General features: G+C 46.6%; 5 protein-coding genes across 5 annotated transcripts; 4 read left to right on the top strand and 1 right to left on the bottom strand.

The window, feature by feature from the left end:
* Nucleotides 1-436: 436 nt before the first annotated feature.
* EDB93DRAFT_1254475 (cytochrome P450) lies at nucleotides 437-2,560 on the top strand (the record flags this gene model as incomplete). The annotated part of the gene is made up of 13 exons (XM_041453620.1): nucleotides 437-597; nucleotides 646-742; nucleotides 794-930; nucleotides 989-1,114; nucleotides 1,167-1,416; nucleotides 1,466-1,588; nucleotides 1,647-1,749; nucleotides 1,801-1,887; nucleotides 1,937-1,971; nucleotides 2,021-2,067; nucleotides 2,116-2,238; nucleotides 2,288-2,317; nucleotides 2,374-2,560. The coding sequence occupies 13 exons, from the start codon at nucleotides 437-439 to the stop codon at nucleotides 2,558-2,560; spliced, it is 1,506 nt and encodes a 501-aa protein (XP_041303534.1).
* A 5,501-nt stretch (nucleotides 2,561-8,061) lies between these two features.
* Nucleotides 8,062-10,194, top strand: EDB93DRAFT_1254478 (cytochrome P450; the record flags this gene model as incomplete). Its single annotated transcript, XM_041453621.1, has 13 exons — nucleotides 8,062-8,228; nucleotides 8,277-8,373; nucleotides 8,425-8,561; nucleotides 8,620-8,745; nucleotides 8,798-9,047; nucleotides 9,104-9,226; nucleotides 9,285-9,387; nucleotides 9,442-9,528; nucleotides 9,576-9,610; nucleotides 9,659-9,705; nucleotides 9,753-9,875; nucleotides 9,925-9,954; nucleotides 10,011-10,194. The coding sequence occupies 13 exons, from the start codon at nucleotides 8,062-8,064 to the stop codon at nucleotides 10,192-10,194; spliced, it is 1,509 nt and encodes a 502-aa protein (XP_041303535.1).
* A 2,145-nt stretch (nucleotides 10,195-12,339) lies between these two features.
* Nucleotides 12,340-14,439, top strand: EDB93DRAFT_1107284 (cytochrome P450; the record flags this gene model as incomplete). Its single annotated transcript, XM_041447706.1, has 13 exons — nucleotides 12,340-12,482; nucleotides 12,532-12,628; nucleotides 12,680-12,816; nucleotides 12,872-13,001; nucleotides 13,083-13,298; nucleotides 13,350-13,472; nucleotides 13,532-13,634; nucleotides 13,687-13,773; nucleotides 13,824-13,858; nucleotides 13,908-13,954; nucleotides 14,005-14,127; nucleotides 14,177-14,206; nucleotides 14,265-14,439. The coding sequence occupies 13 exons, from the start codon at nucleotides 12,340-12,342 to the stop codon at nucleotides 14,437-14,439; spliced, it is 1,446 nt and encodes a 481-aa protein (XP_041303536.1).
* Nucleotides 14,440-14,981: 542 nt separating this feature from the next.
* EDB93DRAFT_1331237 (uncharacterized protein) lies at nucleotides 14,982-18,247 on the bottom strand (the record flags this gene model as incomplete). The annotated part of the gene is made up of 8 exons (XM_041455196.1): nucleotides 18,079-18,247; nucleotides 17,968-18,018; nucleotides 17,438-17,824; nucleotides 17,249-17,388; nucleotides 16,857-17,197; nucleotides 15,314-16,796; nucleotides 15,081-15,255; nucleotides 14,982-15,027 (listed from the first exon to the last, which is right to left on the bottom strand). The coding sequence occupies exons 1-8, from the start codon at nucleotides 18,105-18,107 to the stop codon at nucleotides 14,982-14,984; spliced, it is 2,652 nt and encodes an 883-aa protein (XP_041303537.1). The 5' UTR covers nucleotides 18,108-18,247.
* A 152-nt stretch (nucleotides 18,248-18,399) lies between these two features.
* On the top strand, nucleotides 18,400-19,208 carry EDB93DRAFT_1092604 (P-loop containing nucleoside triphosphate hydrolase protein; the record flags this gene model as incomplete). Its single annotated transcript, XM_041446446.1, has 3 exons — nucleotides 18,400-18,452; nucleotides 18,503-19,071; nucleotides 19,129-19,208. 3 exons carry the CDS (start codon nucleotides 18,400-18,402, stop codon nucleotides 19,206-19,208), a joined length of 702 nt encoding a protein of 233 aa, XP_041303538.1.
* Between the last annotated feature and the right edge of the window lie 366 nt (nucleotides 19,209-19,574).

Here is a 19,574-nt window from a genome sequence, read left to right on the forward strand (position 1 = left end):
ACACAGGAAGAGCTGATACCAAGACCGACAGCAGCGTTTTCAACTCTTTGTCGATCTAGTACCAAGAGTTTTTCTTTTCGGCACGTCAGTCGTTTCACTTTCTTCCAGGAACAACACACAAACTGGACCAAATTGGTTTAGCTAATATGCTGGCCTGGTTACGTCATTTCAAGTTTGGCCTTAGTAACGCGTTTCATGTTCACCATGGAGCGTTTGATTGCATTGGTGAGTTCAAGTCACAGCAAATTCAATGGCTCTTTCCGGCAGCGGTCTCGGGCCTCGGCGGATGAAATTTACCAATTAGGTGAAGAAACTTCCTCATTTCAAATTCCCTGCTAGTAGTAATAATGACCGTGATGCCCGTCCTTCCAGGTTACAACCTACCTACAAAAGCCAACGTCCTAGGAAGATGTCACTTTAGGATTTTTTTCTACCCATGACCTCTTTGTCCTCCATGTTCTCTGCGTCGCAGTGGCAGATTGGGGTATCCGTCTTCGGTCTACTAGTCGTTATTGTCTACTCCTACCGTTCTCGCAAAACCAATCTTCGTCAACTGCCCCTACCTCCTGGTCCATCAGAGTCTCCCACTGGGCATTAGTATGTCGTAGTAATGCAATAAACGATATATATTGACCACGACAACAGTCCTCCCAGGAAGATTGCTCAGTGGATAGAACAATACGGACCAGTCATTTCTCTCAACGATGGAAAAAATGTACTAGTCATCGTCGGACGTTACCAGGTACGACCCTACTTTGTAGCATGATACCATGGAGGTATTTACATCTGACAGGAAGCGATTGACATCATGGAGAAGCAGGGTGCACACCTCGTAGACAGGCCTCGTTCCATCGCTGGCGGTGACATCCTTGGAAGAGGAATGCGATTCGCCCAAATTCGCTCTGGCGAGAGGCTCCGCAAATTTCGCAAGTAGGCAATACATTAACTGATATAAAGATAGATTGTCTAACCGACCCGATCACATCAGAACTTCGCATGCGCATCTCCAAGTGAAGTCTGCTCAGTCTTATGAGCCGGTACAGGTCGAACATGCCCGTGACATTATTTTGGACATACTACACGAACCGAAATTACACCAGCAGCACATCAAACGGTATGTCCGTCCCAATAGTATCCTCACTTCGGCTGCTGACATCCGTGCATAGTTTTGCAGCATCTGTAATTTTACGTGTCGTATATGGGAAGACAACCCCTACTTCGTTGAGCGACCCATATTTAGCACAGCTGCAAAAGATGATCCCAAGGATTCAGGGCGCGATGGTTCCAGGTGCATACCTCGTTGACGAGTACCCCATCCTCAAATATGTCCCTGGTTATGGACGAAACTTGAAAGAGTGGAGTCAGCAAGAATACGACATGTTATTCGGCCAGCTAAATCAGGTTAAAAGTCAAATGGTACGGACTTGTCTTCTATACGTTGCATCGATCTCATCATGAACAATAGGACCACTACATCGCCCCTCATTCAGTTGCAAAAGATCTCCTTCTGCACGCGGAGGAGAACCAGTTGTCTGAGACAGAGATAGCATATCTCTCTGGGTCCCTCATCGGAGCAGGCTCGGATACGGTAAGACAAGAAACCGATACAGACTCATGTTAAGCAAAACTAACTTGCAGAATCTTAGACTGCTGTTGCGATTACAACAGTTTTAATGGCTGCCGCGCGTTTCCCACACGCACAAGCTCGCGTACACGAGGAACTAGACTCCATCATCGACCGAGAGACTAGTATGCAAGTTAAGCCACCTTAGTTCAAAACCAACTGACCTTGCACCACAGTTCCCGTGTTTGAGGACTGGTCGCGGCTTGTTCAGGTTCAAGCCTTCATCCTGGAAGCTCTTCGATGGAGGCCTGTCAATCCAATAGGTGAGCCGATCATGCACATTCAAGATCATTTGGTTGATTCACGTTCCAGGTTTACCCCATCGCGCAACGAAAGATATCATTTGGGTATGTCCTACACAATCGCAGATCAAATATGAATTCATCATCATCACAGAACGGCATGTGTATCCCTGCTGGCGCCACTGTCTTCGGAAATCATTGGTTGGTGCATGCTAGATTCATTCTACACTTTCTTACCTCGCGGTTCAGGAGCATCGCGCGTGACCCCTCTGTCTATCACGATCCTGAAGTATTCAATCCACAACGATGGATCGGTGCAGACGGAGAAATTAAAGAGAACTTGAAGCTGTTCACTTTTGGTTTTGGAAGACGGTAGATATCCATCCTTTCTTTCACTGGGTTCCTGCTGAACAACTTCTAGTGCATGTCCGGGCTTGCACGTTGCTAACAGGTGAGTCGACAATGAGGCTTGATAAGTGCTTGTCTCAATGCATTCACAACTTTCAGATCAATGTTTATTGCTGTTGCTCTTATCCTCTGGTCCTTTACACTAGCAGAAGACTCTAGTGATCCTATCGACGACACTGCCTTTACCCCTGGCATAGTATCACACCAGAAGCCTTTCAGCATGACCTTCAAGCCTCGCATGGACGAAGCATCATTGAGAAACATCTTTTGTTCGACCGCCGTATAGAGGGTTTCAGTGCGCGGGTATCGGAGGCACAGCGCTACGTTTCTAGGTCTGTATTGCATAGGTCGACCTCTTTACTGTAACTCGTGTGTGTGTAATAATATCGTAAATATGATGGTGGTTCAACCTGCTGAGCATTCCTTCGAGTGTAACCGTTGCGCCATCACTGCTTGTATTTTATATATCTAAATTGCTATGTGACACTCTCTAGATTCTCTTAAGCGCAACAATTTTTGTGAAGTCCAAAGGTATATTCCCGCTACCGTAAGGGTCTTATCGACTTTGATTTTCACGTTTTTGTGGTAGATTTGTCCGATCCTGAGAACCCTATCTTTTTGCCCTTACATCATCAGTAAATTCACACATTTCTTGGACATTTTTTCAAAAATTAAAACTTATTTTTAACTTATTGGGTGACTTCCCATGGGCTAAATAATCCAGATTATCATAAACCGGAGCTTGAAAACAAATTTGAAAATGAGTCTGTAGGATAATCTGTAAAAAATACTAAATGTTATGGACTTGGATAGTGTCTGTTGGTGACGCTCAAACAGAGCGTGTGTTGTCAATGGTTGAGGATGTCCCTGGGCTAGCTCAAGGTTAGGAGTCTTGCTTGGTGAAGCTTTAGCAAGCAAGGTTTAACGCCTATGTCCAAATCGGGTAGCTTATGTCAAGCGAGGCTCGATGATAAGCGTATCTGCCAAGGCTTACGATACCCGAAGGTTAATTGTAAGATCTGCGTTGATAGAAGGACAGAAGTCCGACTAATAACAGGGGCTTTGCTCAACGACAAAGTCGATGAGTAAAGATTGAGACTAGAGACTTATCCACGATGAGCAGATAAGAAAGTAGAATATAGACAGCTGGCTAGGCTGAAGGAATCACTCTTGTTAGGAGTAGGAGGTCAAGAACCAAGTAGATTCAAGTTAAGGAACTAGATACATGGTAGCGAGTTTATGTTACGACTGGGATAGTTCTTCTGTCAAAGGTCAAAGATAGACCAATCTAGTTGACAGCGTGTTCTGAACTCCTAGTACAAGGAGGGTTCAAGGGTTCCACTAGACGAGTGCGATGGCTTCTATCTAGGTTCAGGCTAAGACAGTGAGTGACTGTCTTAGAATTGGATATCAGACTATAAGGGTGGAGACCTTATAAAACAGGATTTAAGGGAAAACCCAGTAGATTAAGTTAAGGAATACTACTGATGTACATGGGGTTTATATAGGTAACAAGAGACAGCGCAGCCATGTCAAGAAAGGTAACAAAGATAGGGAAATAGTACAACCTATCAAGATAGATAGGTGAAACAATCATGCTGCACATGATGATAGTAGTTAGGATACAATCAAGAGAAGGAGAGGTGTGGACAGCCCGCTTGATAAGAGAATAGCCAAGTCTAGATGAGTCTAGAGTTGGCGCTATAGTTACAGAAAGAGAAAAATAAGTAGGGTCTAAATGTTATTGTAACAGTTTATATAGAGGAGAGGAAGCGTATTAGTGGATGATAACTTGTACTACCGGAAGAGGAGCTGGTCAAAGGGTGATACTAGAAAAGGAAGGCACATTTGAGGTGAGTCATAGGTGAACCGGAACATGCAGATAAGAAATGAGTCAAAGAACAGAAACAGGAAGTGAAACAAGCAGGGGCATGACCGTGCAACTGTGGATCTAAGTATAAGTACAATGTGCGACTGCGCACCGAGTCACAGATCAAAAAAGGAAATGGGGCAAAGGGGATGCAGCGTGCATTGTATCAGAGGTTACCGTCCAGACAGTAAGGGTAAAGGGGACTGTCCACAGGATCAGTCATCAGGTGAAACAGAGCATGGGTATGCTTCATCAGAGAAAGGGTCTGGCCAGATGTACTGGCTTTGCTGAAGCGACAGGTAGAGAGCGATGGGGAATGCAAGGATGACAAGGATAACAAGAGCAAGGTCAGGGTAAGGGTGTGATGCAAGGGCTGAGATGAGGAGGATAAGGAGAAAAATGGTAGGGGCCCAAGTGTCTAGATGTTCTTGTAACATTACCCCGGTTTCTAGGACTGAAATCAACGAGTTCAGTTATCCATATTGTCATACCAGGAGGGATTGCAGTCAAGGTCATGGAGTGCCTTGATGGCTTCCATGGTGTTCTCTTCTCTATCCTGTTCGATGCGGGTAGCATCATGGTCGTAGGCTGCTTCCAGCTGGTGCATATCTCTGTAAAATGTTTCTGAGGAGACTCCTCGACAAAGGATCTTCTTGCCATTGAGGCGAGGGCAGAAGGGGGTGAGGTGTCCTGGGGCAAATTGACCACAGATGTGGCAGAAGTAGTGCTCACATTGTTTCTGTTTGTGGCCATATTGATGGCAGATCCTGCAGACGAAATTGCACTGGTAGGGCTGGGAAATACTTTCACCATGCACGTCATTTAGTAGTTCTTGTCTGGTAGGGTCCTGGCTGGGGACATGTCTGGTGATGGGTAAACCAAGGGCAAGGATGTGCTTGGTGTTTAGTCTATGGCTTTGTTGAGGGGAACATTTTGGTGGTAGAATAGGGATGGGTGTATCATCCCTCATAGCAGGGGGATCCAATGGAAAGTGAGAGTATGTCGTTGGTAGTGACAAAACCCAGGGGAGGGGTGGTAATACAAGCTTCCAAGCTCGGTTTGTTTTCTTTGTTCATCTTTCTCCAGGGGTGTGTGTGAGTTTCCTCACTCAACTTTTCTTCTTCATGCTTCTTCTTTCCTTTGTAAGGGGCAGGCAACGGGTCATTGGCTACCTTGTCATTGATGATGGAAGCTCAGAGTTCTTCAAGCTCGTCACTAGTCATCATTTGGTGCTGATCTTCTTCGTGTTCAGCGAACATGCAATCAATTTCTTCTGAGGTGAGGTTGGTGATGATGAGGTTGGGTTGTTCAGAACGGAATGTTGGAGCACTGCACTTGGCAGTATGCTCAACAACAGTTGCCTGTACAGGTGATTGGTTGTATGCAATTTCTTCTTCTATCTTGGCAACTGTGTCGCTGAAATTCCTTGTGGCAAGAAGGTTCAAGAGGGACCTCTTGGCCTTCATGATGGAGTAATGGGTAATTGGGTGAGGGGGACAGTCAGCAGGTGGTCCGGCTGTGAAAGCGATAGTGTCAATCGCCTGAAAGGCATTGACAAGCTCCAGGAGAACCGTGTCCTTGGTGCGGTCAATAAAGCTGTCAAGTCTAAGTGCATACTGCACGTCGAGAATGACGGTGAAGATGAGGAATCTAAACTGTGGGGAAAGTTGGTGCTAAGTTAAGCAAACACAGATAGACCCGGGCGCGAGTGAAATCATCATCCCAAGGGCAGCTAACTGAGTAAAGGGAAACCTCTCTTTGTAAAAAGAGGGACACCAAACAACTAATAAAATACTAAGGCTAAGTAATGCGCAAAGCACGAGACGGAAACGATGCAATGTGCGAAAGGCGAATGTGCGCAATGACACGTGAGTGCGAAAGGCAAAGGATGAGGTACGCGATGCAAAGGTAGCGCACGTGAGCGAAGGCGAGAGACTAGCGAGCGAGAGTAATGAAAGAAGGACGAAGCGAGATGAGTGTTAACACACCAACTAAGGTTGGCTGATGCTAAGACGGAGACAGAGGACCGAAGCGCGCGACTTTAGATAGTCACTTGCAAACAACAAGTAAAATTCTTAGTATCTAGAGACACAGAGAAAGTGGGCGGAAAATTGACCCAGAACATAAATAATAGGAGGGTATAAGTAAAGTAGCTAAGCGGCACTAGGCGTGCAGGTCCGATGTAACAAGCCAAACAGACTAAAAATAGTATGTGATGTATGTAACAGGGTCATGGAAACCAATTAATCGAAAAGGGAATATGATGGGAAAACGCACCAATGAACATCTAAGGACATGGGATGGATGGACGGACGAGTGCGCGGACAATGCGAGTGTGGATGTGCAAAGTGCGTGAACCTGCGAGGCCGCACGTGAAACCTACAAAATAAAATATAAGTGCGCTGATGCACTAGACAAATCCTGTGGATTAGAGCTGGAGTTTGTAGGGAAAGTGGGAGAATTTGGAGGGAGGTGCCTGTGGAGACGTGAGGCTCTACAGTGGTTCAGTAACATACCTCATGATCAGTTACCTACCACAATAAGATGAGAAAAGTCTCCTCATCTTCAACATGGACTGCACGTCTAAAACGGCCGGTGGGAATGGCAGACTGGTGGGGGGCAACCTCACACCAGGGCATTCGCTAGTCCAGAGATGTAGAAAGGCAGGGGCCTTGTAGACTAGCTAGTACTGTCTGACATAGGGTACATTACCCCAATGGACAGAAATTGGAACCAAGAAAAAAACAAAAAAAAAATCTATTGGAACTCGAGAATAAATGAGGTGCAAAATGGGCAGCAGTCAAGCCAAAACAATTGTTCCAAATGAACAAGATTGATTGCGCAGTTGCCCAGTCACCCACTAAAAAAGGTTCTTCTTCTGCTGTGCTTGATTATGAGGAAGAGCTTGAGTATACTATGGTCAAGTAGGTTGAAGTAATCATTTTTCTTGGTGACTTCTTCATCTTGGCTCAAGCTGTATAAATGACCAACATCATTGTCTTACAAATATTTGTGAATCATATATTGTCTTAGTGATCAAAAAAGGTAGATTCCTGATGACCAGTTGCCCCCAATGATCCCAGATCTGAGTGGAAATTGTTCAAAGCCCAAACTTACAGCACATAAGACACTGCTATATGCCACCTAATTGTCTCTGGCAAGGTTGTGAAGAAAACCAAACAAACTTTGTTCAAAACCAACATATCAATATGGTGTGGGTGAGAGTAGACAGGTGGAGTCAGGGATTGGTGGCTTGCTGCCACTATGATTTTGTATCTGTTTGTTATTATTGTGGCACTTTGTCACCAAATCAGTAGTTTGATTGGCAGTACACACATTACAAAGTTGATGCTTCATTTTGAGTCACATTTTCAGGACTCAGAATCCATTCATGAAACATGGCTCAGTGAGATTGGTCAAAATTTTCCATGCCTACTAGATGTATCTATAGACCTAATTACAGAATCTCAAGGTGTATCAAACATTAATGAGTTATGGCTAAGTGTGTCAAGGAATGAAAGTGTGTCAACCAGTGGTTCTAACCGTGACAGATTCAGAGTCCGCTGGAGTTTGCCGAACCCGGACAACGGGACCCGGGAAATTCGACATTCCAGATGTCCTCGAGTCTCGATGTTTCAACAGTATCATTTTTAACAGGTGTTGAAAATATCGACTTTCCAGCCGTGCCCTAGTTTCACGAAGTCTCACTGCTCGCTGGACGGCCATGAAGAGGCACGAACTTCGTCTCGGCCATTCTAACCGAATCAGCAATAAGCTCTTCAAGTTCATGGTGCATATGAAATATGCCAGTTCATGGTTACTGTATTTTTCTGCCGGTCGCTTGGGCGTGACTCTACCCTATGAAATACAGGTGGAGGTTTTTAAGGAGATAACACTTTAGGCCTTAGGATTGTGCCATGTCCAAGTCCTCCATGCTTGATATATTCTCTGCCTGGCACTGGCAGACTGCAGTAATCATCCTCAGTCTACTAGGCGTTACTGTTTGCTTCTACCGCTCTCGCACATTTAGCTCCCGTAAGTTACCCTTACCTCCTGGTCCGTCAGAGTCTCCTACTGAGCATTAGTATGTCATAATCATCCAATATATGATCTATATTGAGCATGACAAAAGTTCTCCCAGGAAAATTGCTCGGTGGATAGAAGAATATGGACCAGTCATATCTCTCAACGATGGAAAAAATGTGCTAGTCATCGTTGGACGTCACCAGGTATAACTGTATCTTGTAGGATATTACCATCTAGGTATTGACATCTGACAGGAAGCGATTGACATCATGGAGAAGCAGGGCGCATTCCTCGCAGACCGGCCTGTTTCTGTTGCAGGCAGCGAAATCCTTGGGAGAGGAATGCGATTCTCTCAAATTCGCTCTGGCGAGAGGCTCCGCAAATTTCGCAAGTAAGCAACACATTAACTCAGTTAAAAACAGACTGTCTCACCAGCTGGTCACTCTCAGATCTTCGCATGCGCATCTACAAGTAAAATCTGCACAATCTTATGAGCCGATGCAAGTCGCGCACGCCCGTGCCATTATTTTGGACATTCTGCACGAACCGAAAATGCACCAGCAGCATATAAAGCGGTACGTCCGTCCCAACAGTATTCTCACTTCGGCTGGTGACATCCGCGCACAGTTTTGCAACATCTGTAATTCTGCGTGTCGTGTATGGGAGAACCACCCCTACGTCGTTGAACGACCCGTATCTACTACAGCTGCAAAAGATGATCACAAGGGTTCAGGGTGCGATGGTTCCAGGTGCATACCTTGTTGACAAATACATCATCCTCAAATATATCCCTGGTTATGGGCGAACTTTAAAAGAGTGGGGTCGGGAAGAATACGATATGTTATTAAACCAGTTAAATCAGGTCAAAAGTCAAATGGTACGAACTCGTCTTCTATAGTGTGCTCGTTATATTGACCTCATCGTGAACAACAGGACAACCACGTCGCCCCTCACTCAGTTGCAAAGGATTTCCTTCTACACATGGAGCAGAATCAGCTGTCTGAGACAGAGATAGCATATCTCTCTGGAGCCCTCGTTGGAGCAGGCTCGGATACGGTAAGCCGAGAAATTGATATAGGCTAAGATCAGGCAATACTTACCTGCGGAATCTTAGACTTCTGTCGCTATCTCAACAATTTTAATGGCTGCTGCGCACTTCCCGCACGCACAAGTTCGCGTACACGAGGAGCTAGAAGCCATTATTGACCGAGAGACTGGTATGCAAGTTAAGCCACCTTAGTTTTGCAGAACTGACTGATCCTGTGCCGCAGCTCCCACTTTCGAGAACTGGTCGCAGCTTGTGCAGCTTCAAGCCCTTATTTTAGAAGCGCTTCGCTGGAGGCCTGTCAACCCATTAGGTGAGCCAATCATGCACATTCAAGGTCGTTGTTGATCTGCGTTCCAGGTTTACCCCACCGCGCAACGAAAGATATCATTTTGGTATGTCTCACAAATCGCAAATCAAATTCAAGTTCATCGTTGTCATAGGACGGCGTGTGCATTCCTGCTGGTGCCACCGTCTTCGGAAATCATTGGTTGGTGCACGCCAGATCTATTTTACAATTTCTTACTCAGGGTTCAGGAGCATTGGGCGTGACCCTTCTATCTACCACAACCCCGAAGTATTTGATCCACAGCGATGGATCGGTGCAGACGGAGAAATGAAAGAGAACTTGAAGCTGTTTACTTTTGGTTTTGGAAGACGGTATATATCAGTTCTTTATTTCACTGAGTTTTCGCTGAACATATCTTAGAGTTTGTCCGGGGTTGCATGTTGCTAACCGGTGAGTCGATAATGAGGCTTGATGAGTGCTCGTCTCAATGGATCCACCACTTTTAGATCAGTGTACATCGCTGTTGCTCTTATCCTCTGGTCCTTCACACTAGCAGAAGACCCTAGTGATCCCATCGACGACACTGCCTTTACCCCTGGCATAGTATCACACCAGAAGCCTTTCAGCCTGATCTTCAAGCCTCGTATGGACGAAGCATCATTAAGAAACTTCTTTTCGACCGGCGTATAGGAACGCAGCGATAAATTTCTGGGTCCGTTTTACATAGTTTGTCCTTGTCCTCATTCTACAAACGCCTTCCGGTATGTGTATACAAATATCGTGAACATGATGACGTGGTTAAACCCCTTGAATATTCCGTCGAGTGCAGGAGACTCAACAAACTACCGATTTGAGTTAGCTCGCACTTCCGACAACCGCTCTCATGCCGCTCGAGACCTACCAGAAAGATTTGAAAATCCGAAACGGGAACTCGAGTCCGCCGAATTGTTCGGGGATGACGTGTGCCCGGGTTGGCTATACCGTGACGGGTACCGCCTAGGGGGCAGAAAGGAATTGGCCTATGAGCAAGCTTATCAGATAATCAGATGGGGGCCGTATCACAAAACTAAGCTAGTGGCAACTTAGCCTGGGGTTCTGATGTCAAATGATATCATGACCTGAGGACACCGCAGCAACCCCATTTTCTTGTATGGAGCGTGCTGCGGTAACGTTGCTGAGATCAGTGCTGCGATAATACTAACTTACTTGCCGGAAAATGTCAGCCTCATAGCGGCTGTTATTAATTCATTCTCCCATCATAATGTTGGCAGACTCACGTGCGTATGGTGGTGGCCTTTCACGACATATGCATTTGCCAGTAACACAAATGGCTATGATCTATATGGATCATCATCAGTGAGATGAATCAATAACACCACCATATGCACGAAGCAAACAAGGTTCTTTCGCCCAACCTGACCAGACCTGACTACAATTCAATAAGCTTTCGGTGCTGATCATGCCGCTGCGCTATATGATATGCGTGATGGTTCTATTATGTAATTACCGTGGTGGCAGTCGGTGGAGCAACATTTTCATGGCGCCTGCTGCGAGTGAAATTTCGAATAGAATTGCAGGATTTTCAGTGAATAGTAAGTAGAACCGTTATACTAAAAATAAAACGAAAACGAAAAGTGCTGTTGTGCATGATGAGTCAGCATTAGTAATACGATGTCTACGACCAGACGCTCCCAGAATTAATCTCACTAGGACTCATGGTTTTACAAGATTAATATCTTCCGGTGATGGCCTTATGGGAATTTTTCAATCTATCGCGCTGACCGTCTTTGAAGTTGAGTACAGAAATAAATACAAGAAAGGAACGTGCACTTTTTGATGGTGACTCGGATGATACTAGAAGGCGCATGTCCTTGAGGAGCGGATCAGTCCTCCTGAGCGCGATGAGACATCTCATTTGACAGAATAGCAAGACCAATGTGGCTAGCAAATGAAAAGATACTGCAAGTACTACAATCTTCACTCGTCGGCCCTGCCACATGAGTCGTCGATATGACCCCAATTCCGAAGGGTTCTATTGACCGGTAATGTCCTAATCCTTTTTCATCGAACAACTGACGACATAGTACATGATGGTTTACAGTTTACTGCCTCTTGAGGCAGTGGTGGGTTGGTTGCTAGAGAAAAACCTTGCGAGACTAGCCGCTACTGCGTGGATACTTGCAGGGATGCAAAGAGCGACCACAATTTGAAAGACAGGTTTCTCCGATCAGCTTAACTCTCACTAAGCATGTAAGCCCGGGCCTCCCGGAGCTCAAGCGTGAGTCCTCGTACCATCACCCACAGCAGCTTACCTCATGAAGCTGCATACTACATTCTTCTGACGTTTCAAAGATGGGAGTACACACCACAGGCGGATACTATGTGTACATCTGGAAGGTATCTGAGTAGCGCCGTACTTGAACCTGACAGCATAGCGCCAACACTTGGTGCACAGCTAAACTCTTGAACCTCGTCATTCCCAAACCCGATGACAAGATTCAGTGAGGTTTGCACTCAAACTTTTAGAATTGAACCATCTTGCACACGGGTTATATTCATGCAGATGAGTCGTTTATATCGTGTTTGACATTGATTGCATACAAAATGTCTACGACAGCGACAGCTTAGGCTTTTGCTTAGCTCGAATCATTCCACGAAGTCCCAATTTGTCACATGGCCGAAATTCTTCGTTTCGGTCGTACTTAATACACCAGTGCCTGGTCCCCAAATTGACACGGGACTTGCCTAGACGGTGTCCAAGCATTTTTTGTCTACAAAAGCAAGGAGTACCTTAAAAAAGGATGGCATCTTTTCTCCATTTCTTCTGTGCTTGATATGTTCCCCGCATGGCCCTGGCAGACTGGGGCAGTCGCCTTTGGTCTGTTAGGCGTTATCGTCTACTCCTATCGTTCTCGCAAATCCAAATTTCATCAATTGCCCCTACCTCCTGGTCCATCAGAGCCTCCTCTTGGGCAGTAGTATGTCGTGGCCATGCGATATTCGTCATATACTAATGCACAATAACAGTCCACCCAGGAAGATTGCTCAGTGGATAGAACAATACGGACCAGTCGTATCTCTCAATGATGGAAAAAATGTACTAGTCATCATCGGACATCATCAGGTATGACCATATCTTGAACCATATTACCATTGGAGTATTCACATCTAATAGGAAGCGATCGACCTCATGGAGAAGCAAGGTGCATTCCTCGCAGACCGGCCTCGTTCGGTCGCTGGCGGTGACATCCTCGGAAGAGGAATGCGATTCGTCCAACTTCGCTATGGAGAACAGTTTCGCAGATATCGCAAGTAAGTGTCACATCAATCAAATGTAAACCCCACCATCTCACCATGATCGCATCAGAATTTCGCATGTGCACCTTCAAGTGAAAACTGCTCAGACTTATGAGCCAATACAATTCGCGCATGCACGTGAGATTATTATGGACATGCTGAACGAGCCTACATTGCACCGTCAGCATATCAAGCGGTCAGTCCGTCCCCCGTTCTCACTTTTTCGCTTGGTGACATCTACGCATAGTTATGTAGCATCTGTAATTATGCATGTCGTCTAGGGGAAAACAACTTATACATCACTTGACGACCCGTATCTGTTGCGGCTGCAAAGGATGGTCCCAAGAATTCAGGGCGCGATGGCACCAGGCGCGTACCTCTGTGACGAGTACCCCATCCTCAAATATATTCCCGGTTACGGGAGAGAGTTGAAGCAGTGGGGACAGGAAGAATACGATATGCTGTTCGGCCAGTTCAAGTGGGTTAAAAGTCAAGTGGTACGAAGCCTTCTTCTGTTATTACATCAATTTCGACATGACCTACAACAGGAAAGCAATATTGCCCCTCAATCAGTTACAAAGGATTTCCTCGATCACTCCGACGAAAACAAACTGTATGAGCCAGAGATAGCATATCTTAGCGGGTCCCTCGTCGGAGCAGGCTCCGATACAGTAAGCGAGAGAGACTGACCCGCGTCAGCTCGGCCTAACTTGCCAGTGCGGAATCTTAGACGGCTGTCGCTATTTCCACAGTGTTAATGGCTGCTGCAGGTTTCCCACACGCACAAGATCGCGTACATGAGGAGCTGGAAGTTGTGGTTGGCGGAGAGACCCGTATGCAGATGACATTCATTGTAGTTCAAAACCGACTGACCGTGTGCCGCAGCTCCCACTTTCGAGGACTGGTCGCGGCTTATTCAGGTCCAAGCCTTCATTCTGGAAGCTCTTCGATGGAGGCCAATCAACCCATCAGGTAAGACAACGAGGACACATTTATGGTCGTTTTATTGATTTGAGTTCCAGGATTCCCGCACCGCGCAATGAAGGATGTAATTTGGGTATGTAGTACAAGATCACAAATCAAATTTGAGTTCATTATTGTCACAGAATGGCATGTGCATCCCTGCCGGGGCCATTGTCTTAGGAAGTAATTGGTTCGCGCACACCAAGATTTATTTCTGCATTCGTTTACTTTGTTCTTCAGGAGCATCGGGCGCGACCCCTCTGTCTTCCACGATCCCGAAGTATTCAACCCACAACGATGGATTGGTTCAGACGGAGAAATCAGAGAGGACATGAAGATATTCACTTTTGGTTATGGAAGACGGTAGATATCAGTTCTTTGTTTCACTGAGTTTCTGCTGAACACGTTTTAGTGCATGCCCAGGGGTCCATATTGCTAGACGGTGAGCCGACAGCGTGGCTTCATGATTGCTTTGTCTCATTGCATCCACCGCGTTTCAGATCAGTGTATATCGCCGTCGCTCTTATGTTCTGGTCTTTCACGGTGGCAGAAGACCCTAGTGATCCTATTGACGACACTGCATTTACCCCTGGTGTGGTATCACACCAGATGCCTTTCAGCCTGATGTTCAAGCCCCGTATGGATGAAGCGTTGTTGAGGAACACTTTCGGTTAAGCAACATATAGTGTCTTAATGTAACTTTTTAAATCTGTTGAAATTTTTCCTGTCAGTTGGCATGTATTGGCATGTTCATTACCGTATCCCTCGTGTGCAGGAGACTGCGGGATTGATTGCTGCGCACATCATTTTTGGCTATGCCACAGCTGTCAACTGATCACTTGCCATCCATCACGATACGGCGAGATCCTGTGAACTCTGTGATACGAACGCCATGTGATATGATCCATTTCAAGTGATTCCTTGTCAGGCGCGAAGACTTCAGTTGATCTTGTAATTGCAACATTAGCTACCCACTAGCTAAGTTGGGTTATTTTAAAGGTTTATGCATACCATTCTCAGTGACTGTGTAGTCTCCACCAAAGCTTTTGTTCCCGTGGCTGATTTGGCTAGCAGAGGAACGTTGACAGAAGTCACTTTACTGCGCTTGACAGAGTACACCCACAACCTATAGCATCTGTTCAAGAATACAATAGTGATTCAATCAAAGTTCAACTAGAAACATCCGTAATCATACAACAAGGAGTTCCCGTGAGTTCCTAGGAGGATAACATCATTTGAACTTGTTCAGCAGCTTCGACCCGCCTGCAGAAAAACTACATCAGCAACGGATGACAGAACTTTTTTCAGGAGCAGACCCACTCTGCGCAAGATTCTCCACCTGTCTCCTCGCATCCCTTCCCGCGATGCCCTCTAGCGTGTTTAGTGCGCGCCCCGCGAGATTGAACCCACCTCCTCCACCGTTGCCTGTCCAATTCGGTGCCGGCTGGTTCGGGGCGTAATAGCTCTGAGTTTGCGGGTGCGTGGGAGGCCCTTGTAAGCACGACCAAGATTAGTAACGCGAGGGCAGTCGTGAATAGAAGGTACGCACTATTATGGTGTACTAGGGGCGGAGGCGAGTTTGGGTTTCCCCATTCAGGTGGAGGGAACGGTCGAGGAGAATGCGAACCACCAGGAGGTTGTGCGGGCGAAAAGTGTTGTTGGAACTGGTCTTGGGTAAGTGAATTTGGTGCGGGGTAGGATGGGTAGGGATCGGGTGGCATGCTCGTTGTCATGTAAGTTTCATGAGGTACACCAGAATTTGGAGGTGTGTTCGGATAGAATTGTTCTACGCGGGGGTAAGAGGCGACGTGTGAATGTGTACTGGTATCATGTCGATCATATCTTGGTCCGCCTATAACGGAAGGCTTACCCTGGGGTGAGGGTAAAGGGTGGGAATCGAGGGGTGGGACAGGTGGATGATTGTAAGGGGCATAGTGGAGATGCTGTTGACCAGGATATTGGGACCATGATGCAACCGGTGCTGGTGGAGCCGGCGGGCGCGGAGAAACTGGTGGGATTGCGGGTGACGTGCTAGAACACCTTAGGCTTGCCTCCGCGGAAGGCATTTGCATGACCGAGGATGAAATTCCTGACGCATAGGATTGCTGTGGTCCTGGGATGACTTCTGACGGATGATGTGATAAATTCTGTCGGGCGAGATAATCAGCCAAATGTGCCACATTAGGAGATGCAGGTGAAGGAAGGGGGAAAGAAATTCGAGAGGAAGGTCTAACAATGGAATGCGAGGGGCTTGAACGCTGATAGAGCTGATGGGGACGCATGTCCACATTCACCTTATCGGGGGGATACATCGGTCTTGTTGATATTGGAGCCGGGTAAGAACTCATGTTGATGGCAGGAGGTCGGCTGCTCGCTGACGACGAGCTCGTGGTTAGAGATGGACTCCTGGCTGGAACAGGCGGCGGGGACACAAAAGAGGCTGAGACACTGGATTGACGGCCAAGGGTGGGCTTGGTGGCTTCAGGTGGGACTGGTCTGACGTTGAGTGCACCACTTGTTTGAGGACTTTGTCTGTGTACCTCATCTTCCAGCCTATATGGTGGAGGAGCCTCATCTGCCGCTGCATCTGCCGCTTTGGCAGCCCAATCGTGATATGCTCGTTGAACTTCCTTCCGTTGCTCCGCCTCTTCCTCGTGAGCTGTTTTATCTTCATACCTGGGGCGTGTTGCCCAATAATCCTGTAACTCCTTGAGGGGAAATGTATCGTGTATCATTCGATCACCGCGTAACGATTCAGCGGCGAAACCAGCTATGCGCATATACCAGTCTGAAGGGAGTGAATAGCCATCGGCGTCGAGCGCTAGAAAATTAAACTGTGGGTGAACAGGAAGTTGCTTTGAAGAAGAGACAACAGGCATGAATGCTGTTCCCTCGTCATATTCATCCCACATGGCCCCGTAAATGATGCGCACCCCTGCGCGTCGAGCAGCATATATTTGCTTCCAGAGAAAGTGCCCCCCGTTGCGCTTTATGTCATTAAGTCCCCATTGGCCGCCAGAAAGATTATAACCCTGTAGAACATAATGATGATCAGAAAGACAGTGATCATAGACAAGTATTACTAAACCCACGCTGCCTCCAGGAAGTACTACGGGTATGTAATCTACTCTTTTTTTGCCTTCATCTCCTCTTTGCTTCAAGAAATCAAAGTCCTGTTTGACTTTTTCATTCCCCCAGCGTTCCGCATCCTCTTCGTTTCCATAACGTCCGATGGTCCAAGGGCTTAATGCATCAAACTCCTCTGTCCAAACTCGCAAGAACTCGGGGTTTCGGTCGCTATCAGATGTCAATGTGCGCCAGTGTCCAGGCACGCCTGCCATAAGGTAAGCACCGCCTGGCGTAGAGGAACGAAAGAAATTGGTGATAGATCGTACGACTTCAGGTGAGTGGTTTCTATCGTTAAAACCAAAACCTGGGCGGTAGATGAGTTAAACAACTAGAGTGATAACATCTACACGCATACCCCATAGAGCTATGACCGGGCTGCCTTTTTCGCGAAGATAATTTGGGCTATCTAGAATAGATTTATCATGCATGAGATGTATCCAATCTTGCTCGAGCACTCGCTGAATCTTGTCTGGGTGAACACCCGAGACATCATACCTAGATACACGATGAATATCGATCAAACTGAGTTAAAAAGTATGCGCACATGATGGCAAAGACCCTTCCCTCTGCTTCAGCAGCCTCTCGAACACGATCACCTACTTCATCTCTGAGATTCCTCATTACTGAGCCCGCATCTAAGTCGCATTGGCCTGCAAATCGTTGCAAGAACGCGCCATCGACACCGTGCAACGCCATCCAGTGGAAATGGCGTCTCACCGTCTTCGAGTGGCGCGAAGAGAATAGGAACATTTGTTCTCCGTCTGCGTTTTTGAGACCTGGGGCAGGGTACAGTTCGGATGGGGAGTAATCAGATACATCTGGCCATAGATCGGTATTGGGGTGTCCACCGTCTGGGATTGGCTTATCGAACCAGTGCAGCCACCCATGGTGGTTAGGATCCCAGGGTTCGCCATCTCCTTGACAGGTAAACCTGTAAAAGTAATGTTGAGTACGAGGCTCACTATATGCATCCCATCATCCGTCTGCGACTTGAGACCACTCCAGAGACGTTCATAGATGATTATGAAACCTGAACGGCCTACGAGCTTGCATCTAAGAAATACTTGAACGCACCATCCTTGATATCCAACTAGGAATTTGTCCTGTATTGTCTTTGGGTTTGCTCTGCGGTAAGGTTCAAGGTGATGAGTAACCGTGACTCAGTGAGTATGAAAATAAACATACCTCTTGAGAACTCGTCCTTCGCCCGACATTGTGTGAAACAAAGCAAGATGATGCTACGCAGCTACTCCTAGACCCAAGAGCCAGAATTAAAGTCAGAAACACATGTAAATACCGTGGAGTTCCGTTCCTGACATAATTCACCTTGAAATAATTATTGAAATTTCACATTTCATAGTTCCTATTTGCTGTGCCGACTCGCTGAACCTTGATAATACTCAATATACGAGTAGTCGGTGGGTAAAAGCTGGGGTCATAAGACTCATGACGTAATACACAGCCCCAGTATCATCTCGATGGATGACTTTACCGGCGCCAAACGCCATGGACAGCATTGCAGAAGACCTCGCCAGCTATCTCGTACAGCAACTCAAACTGTACGTTTATTTTAAAGACTCAAATGCTGTTTGATTTGATGGTTAGCCAGTAAAGCGATTGGAGAGCGGCTCTTGGTTGCTATCGCAGGCGTCCCTGCATCAGGCAAATCAACCTTGGCTGAGCTGATAGTCGCCAAAGTCAACGTGCTTTTGGCTGCTGATAGTTCCACGCTTCACACTTCCGCCATTTTGGTTGGCTTGGATGGGTGGCATCTCACGCGTGCACAACTAGATGCTATGTTGGATCCTAAACTTGCGCATGATCGTCGCGGTGCACACTGGACTTTTGACGGTCCATCTTACGTCGAGTTTGCGAAGCTTTTGCGCCAGCCGGCAACTGCTGTGATAACTGCCCCTTCTTTTGATCATGCCCTAAAAGATCCTACCCCTCATGCCGTGACGATATGCCCTTCCCACCGCCTAGTTGTGATCGAGGGTTTATACTCTATGTTAAATCACGAGATATGGGAGCAGGGCGCACAGCTAATGGACGAACGGTGGTGGATACAGGTAGATTTAGAGGAAGCGAAGCGGCGATTGGTCAAGAGGCACGTCCTCACGGGTGTGGCTAGAGACATGGAAGAGGCAATATGGAGAGCCGAGCAGAATGATGAGCCAAGTAAACGCCGTGATCTTCATAAAATGATATGAGGGATACTAAAACTTGGCCTTTTAGATGGAAAATTCATTGCGGAAAACCTGTATGAACCCACAAAGATTATCAAGAGCTTGGACGACCCCAAATATACCCTTTGACCTACTGCAAAATTGTAGATCTCTACTTCTTCAAATGCAAACTCTAGGCTTCTACTAGCACTCGGCTCACTTGCCGAAAAGCCCCCGAGAAAGGACAGATAAGCTATATGATAGACTGCGTATCACAGTGGTTTTGCAGAACATCCATCGATGCACAACTCCCCTTCGCTCCAATTACAGCATTTCTGAATCTTCAAAGCTTCACGGTTGATCGATCCACCACGAGGAAGCCGACGATCCCCACTTGAATCCCATGTTTCCGTGGCTGTAAGCATCCATGACGATGGCCATATACATGGGCTGTGAAAGAATTACAATTATAAAGTCAAGCTCGATGATTGGGTTGGCCACTAGTTCGTTTTTCCG

This window comes from Suillus bovinus (assembly GCF_016758785.1).
Source record: "Suillus bovinus strain UH-Sbo-P2 chromosome Unknown EDB93scaffold_74, whole genome shotgun sequence".
NCBI classification, from domain to species: Eukaryota; Fungi; Basidiomycota; class Agaricomycetes; order Boletales; family Suillaceae; genus Suillus; species Suillus bovinus.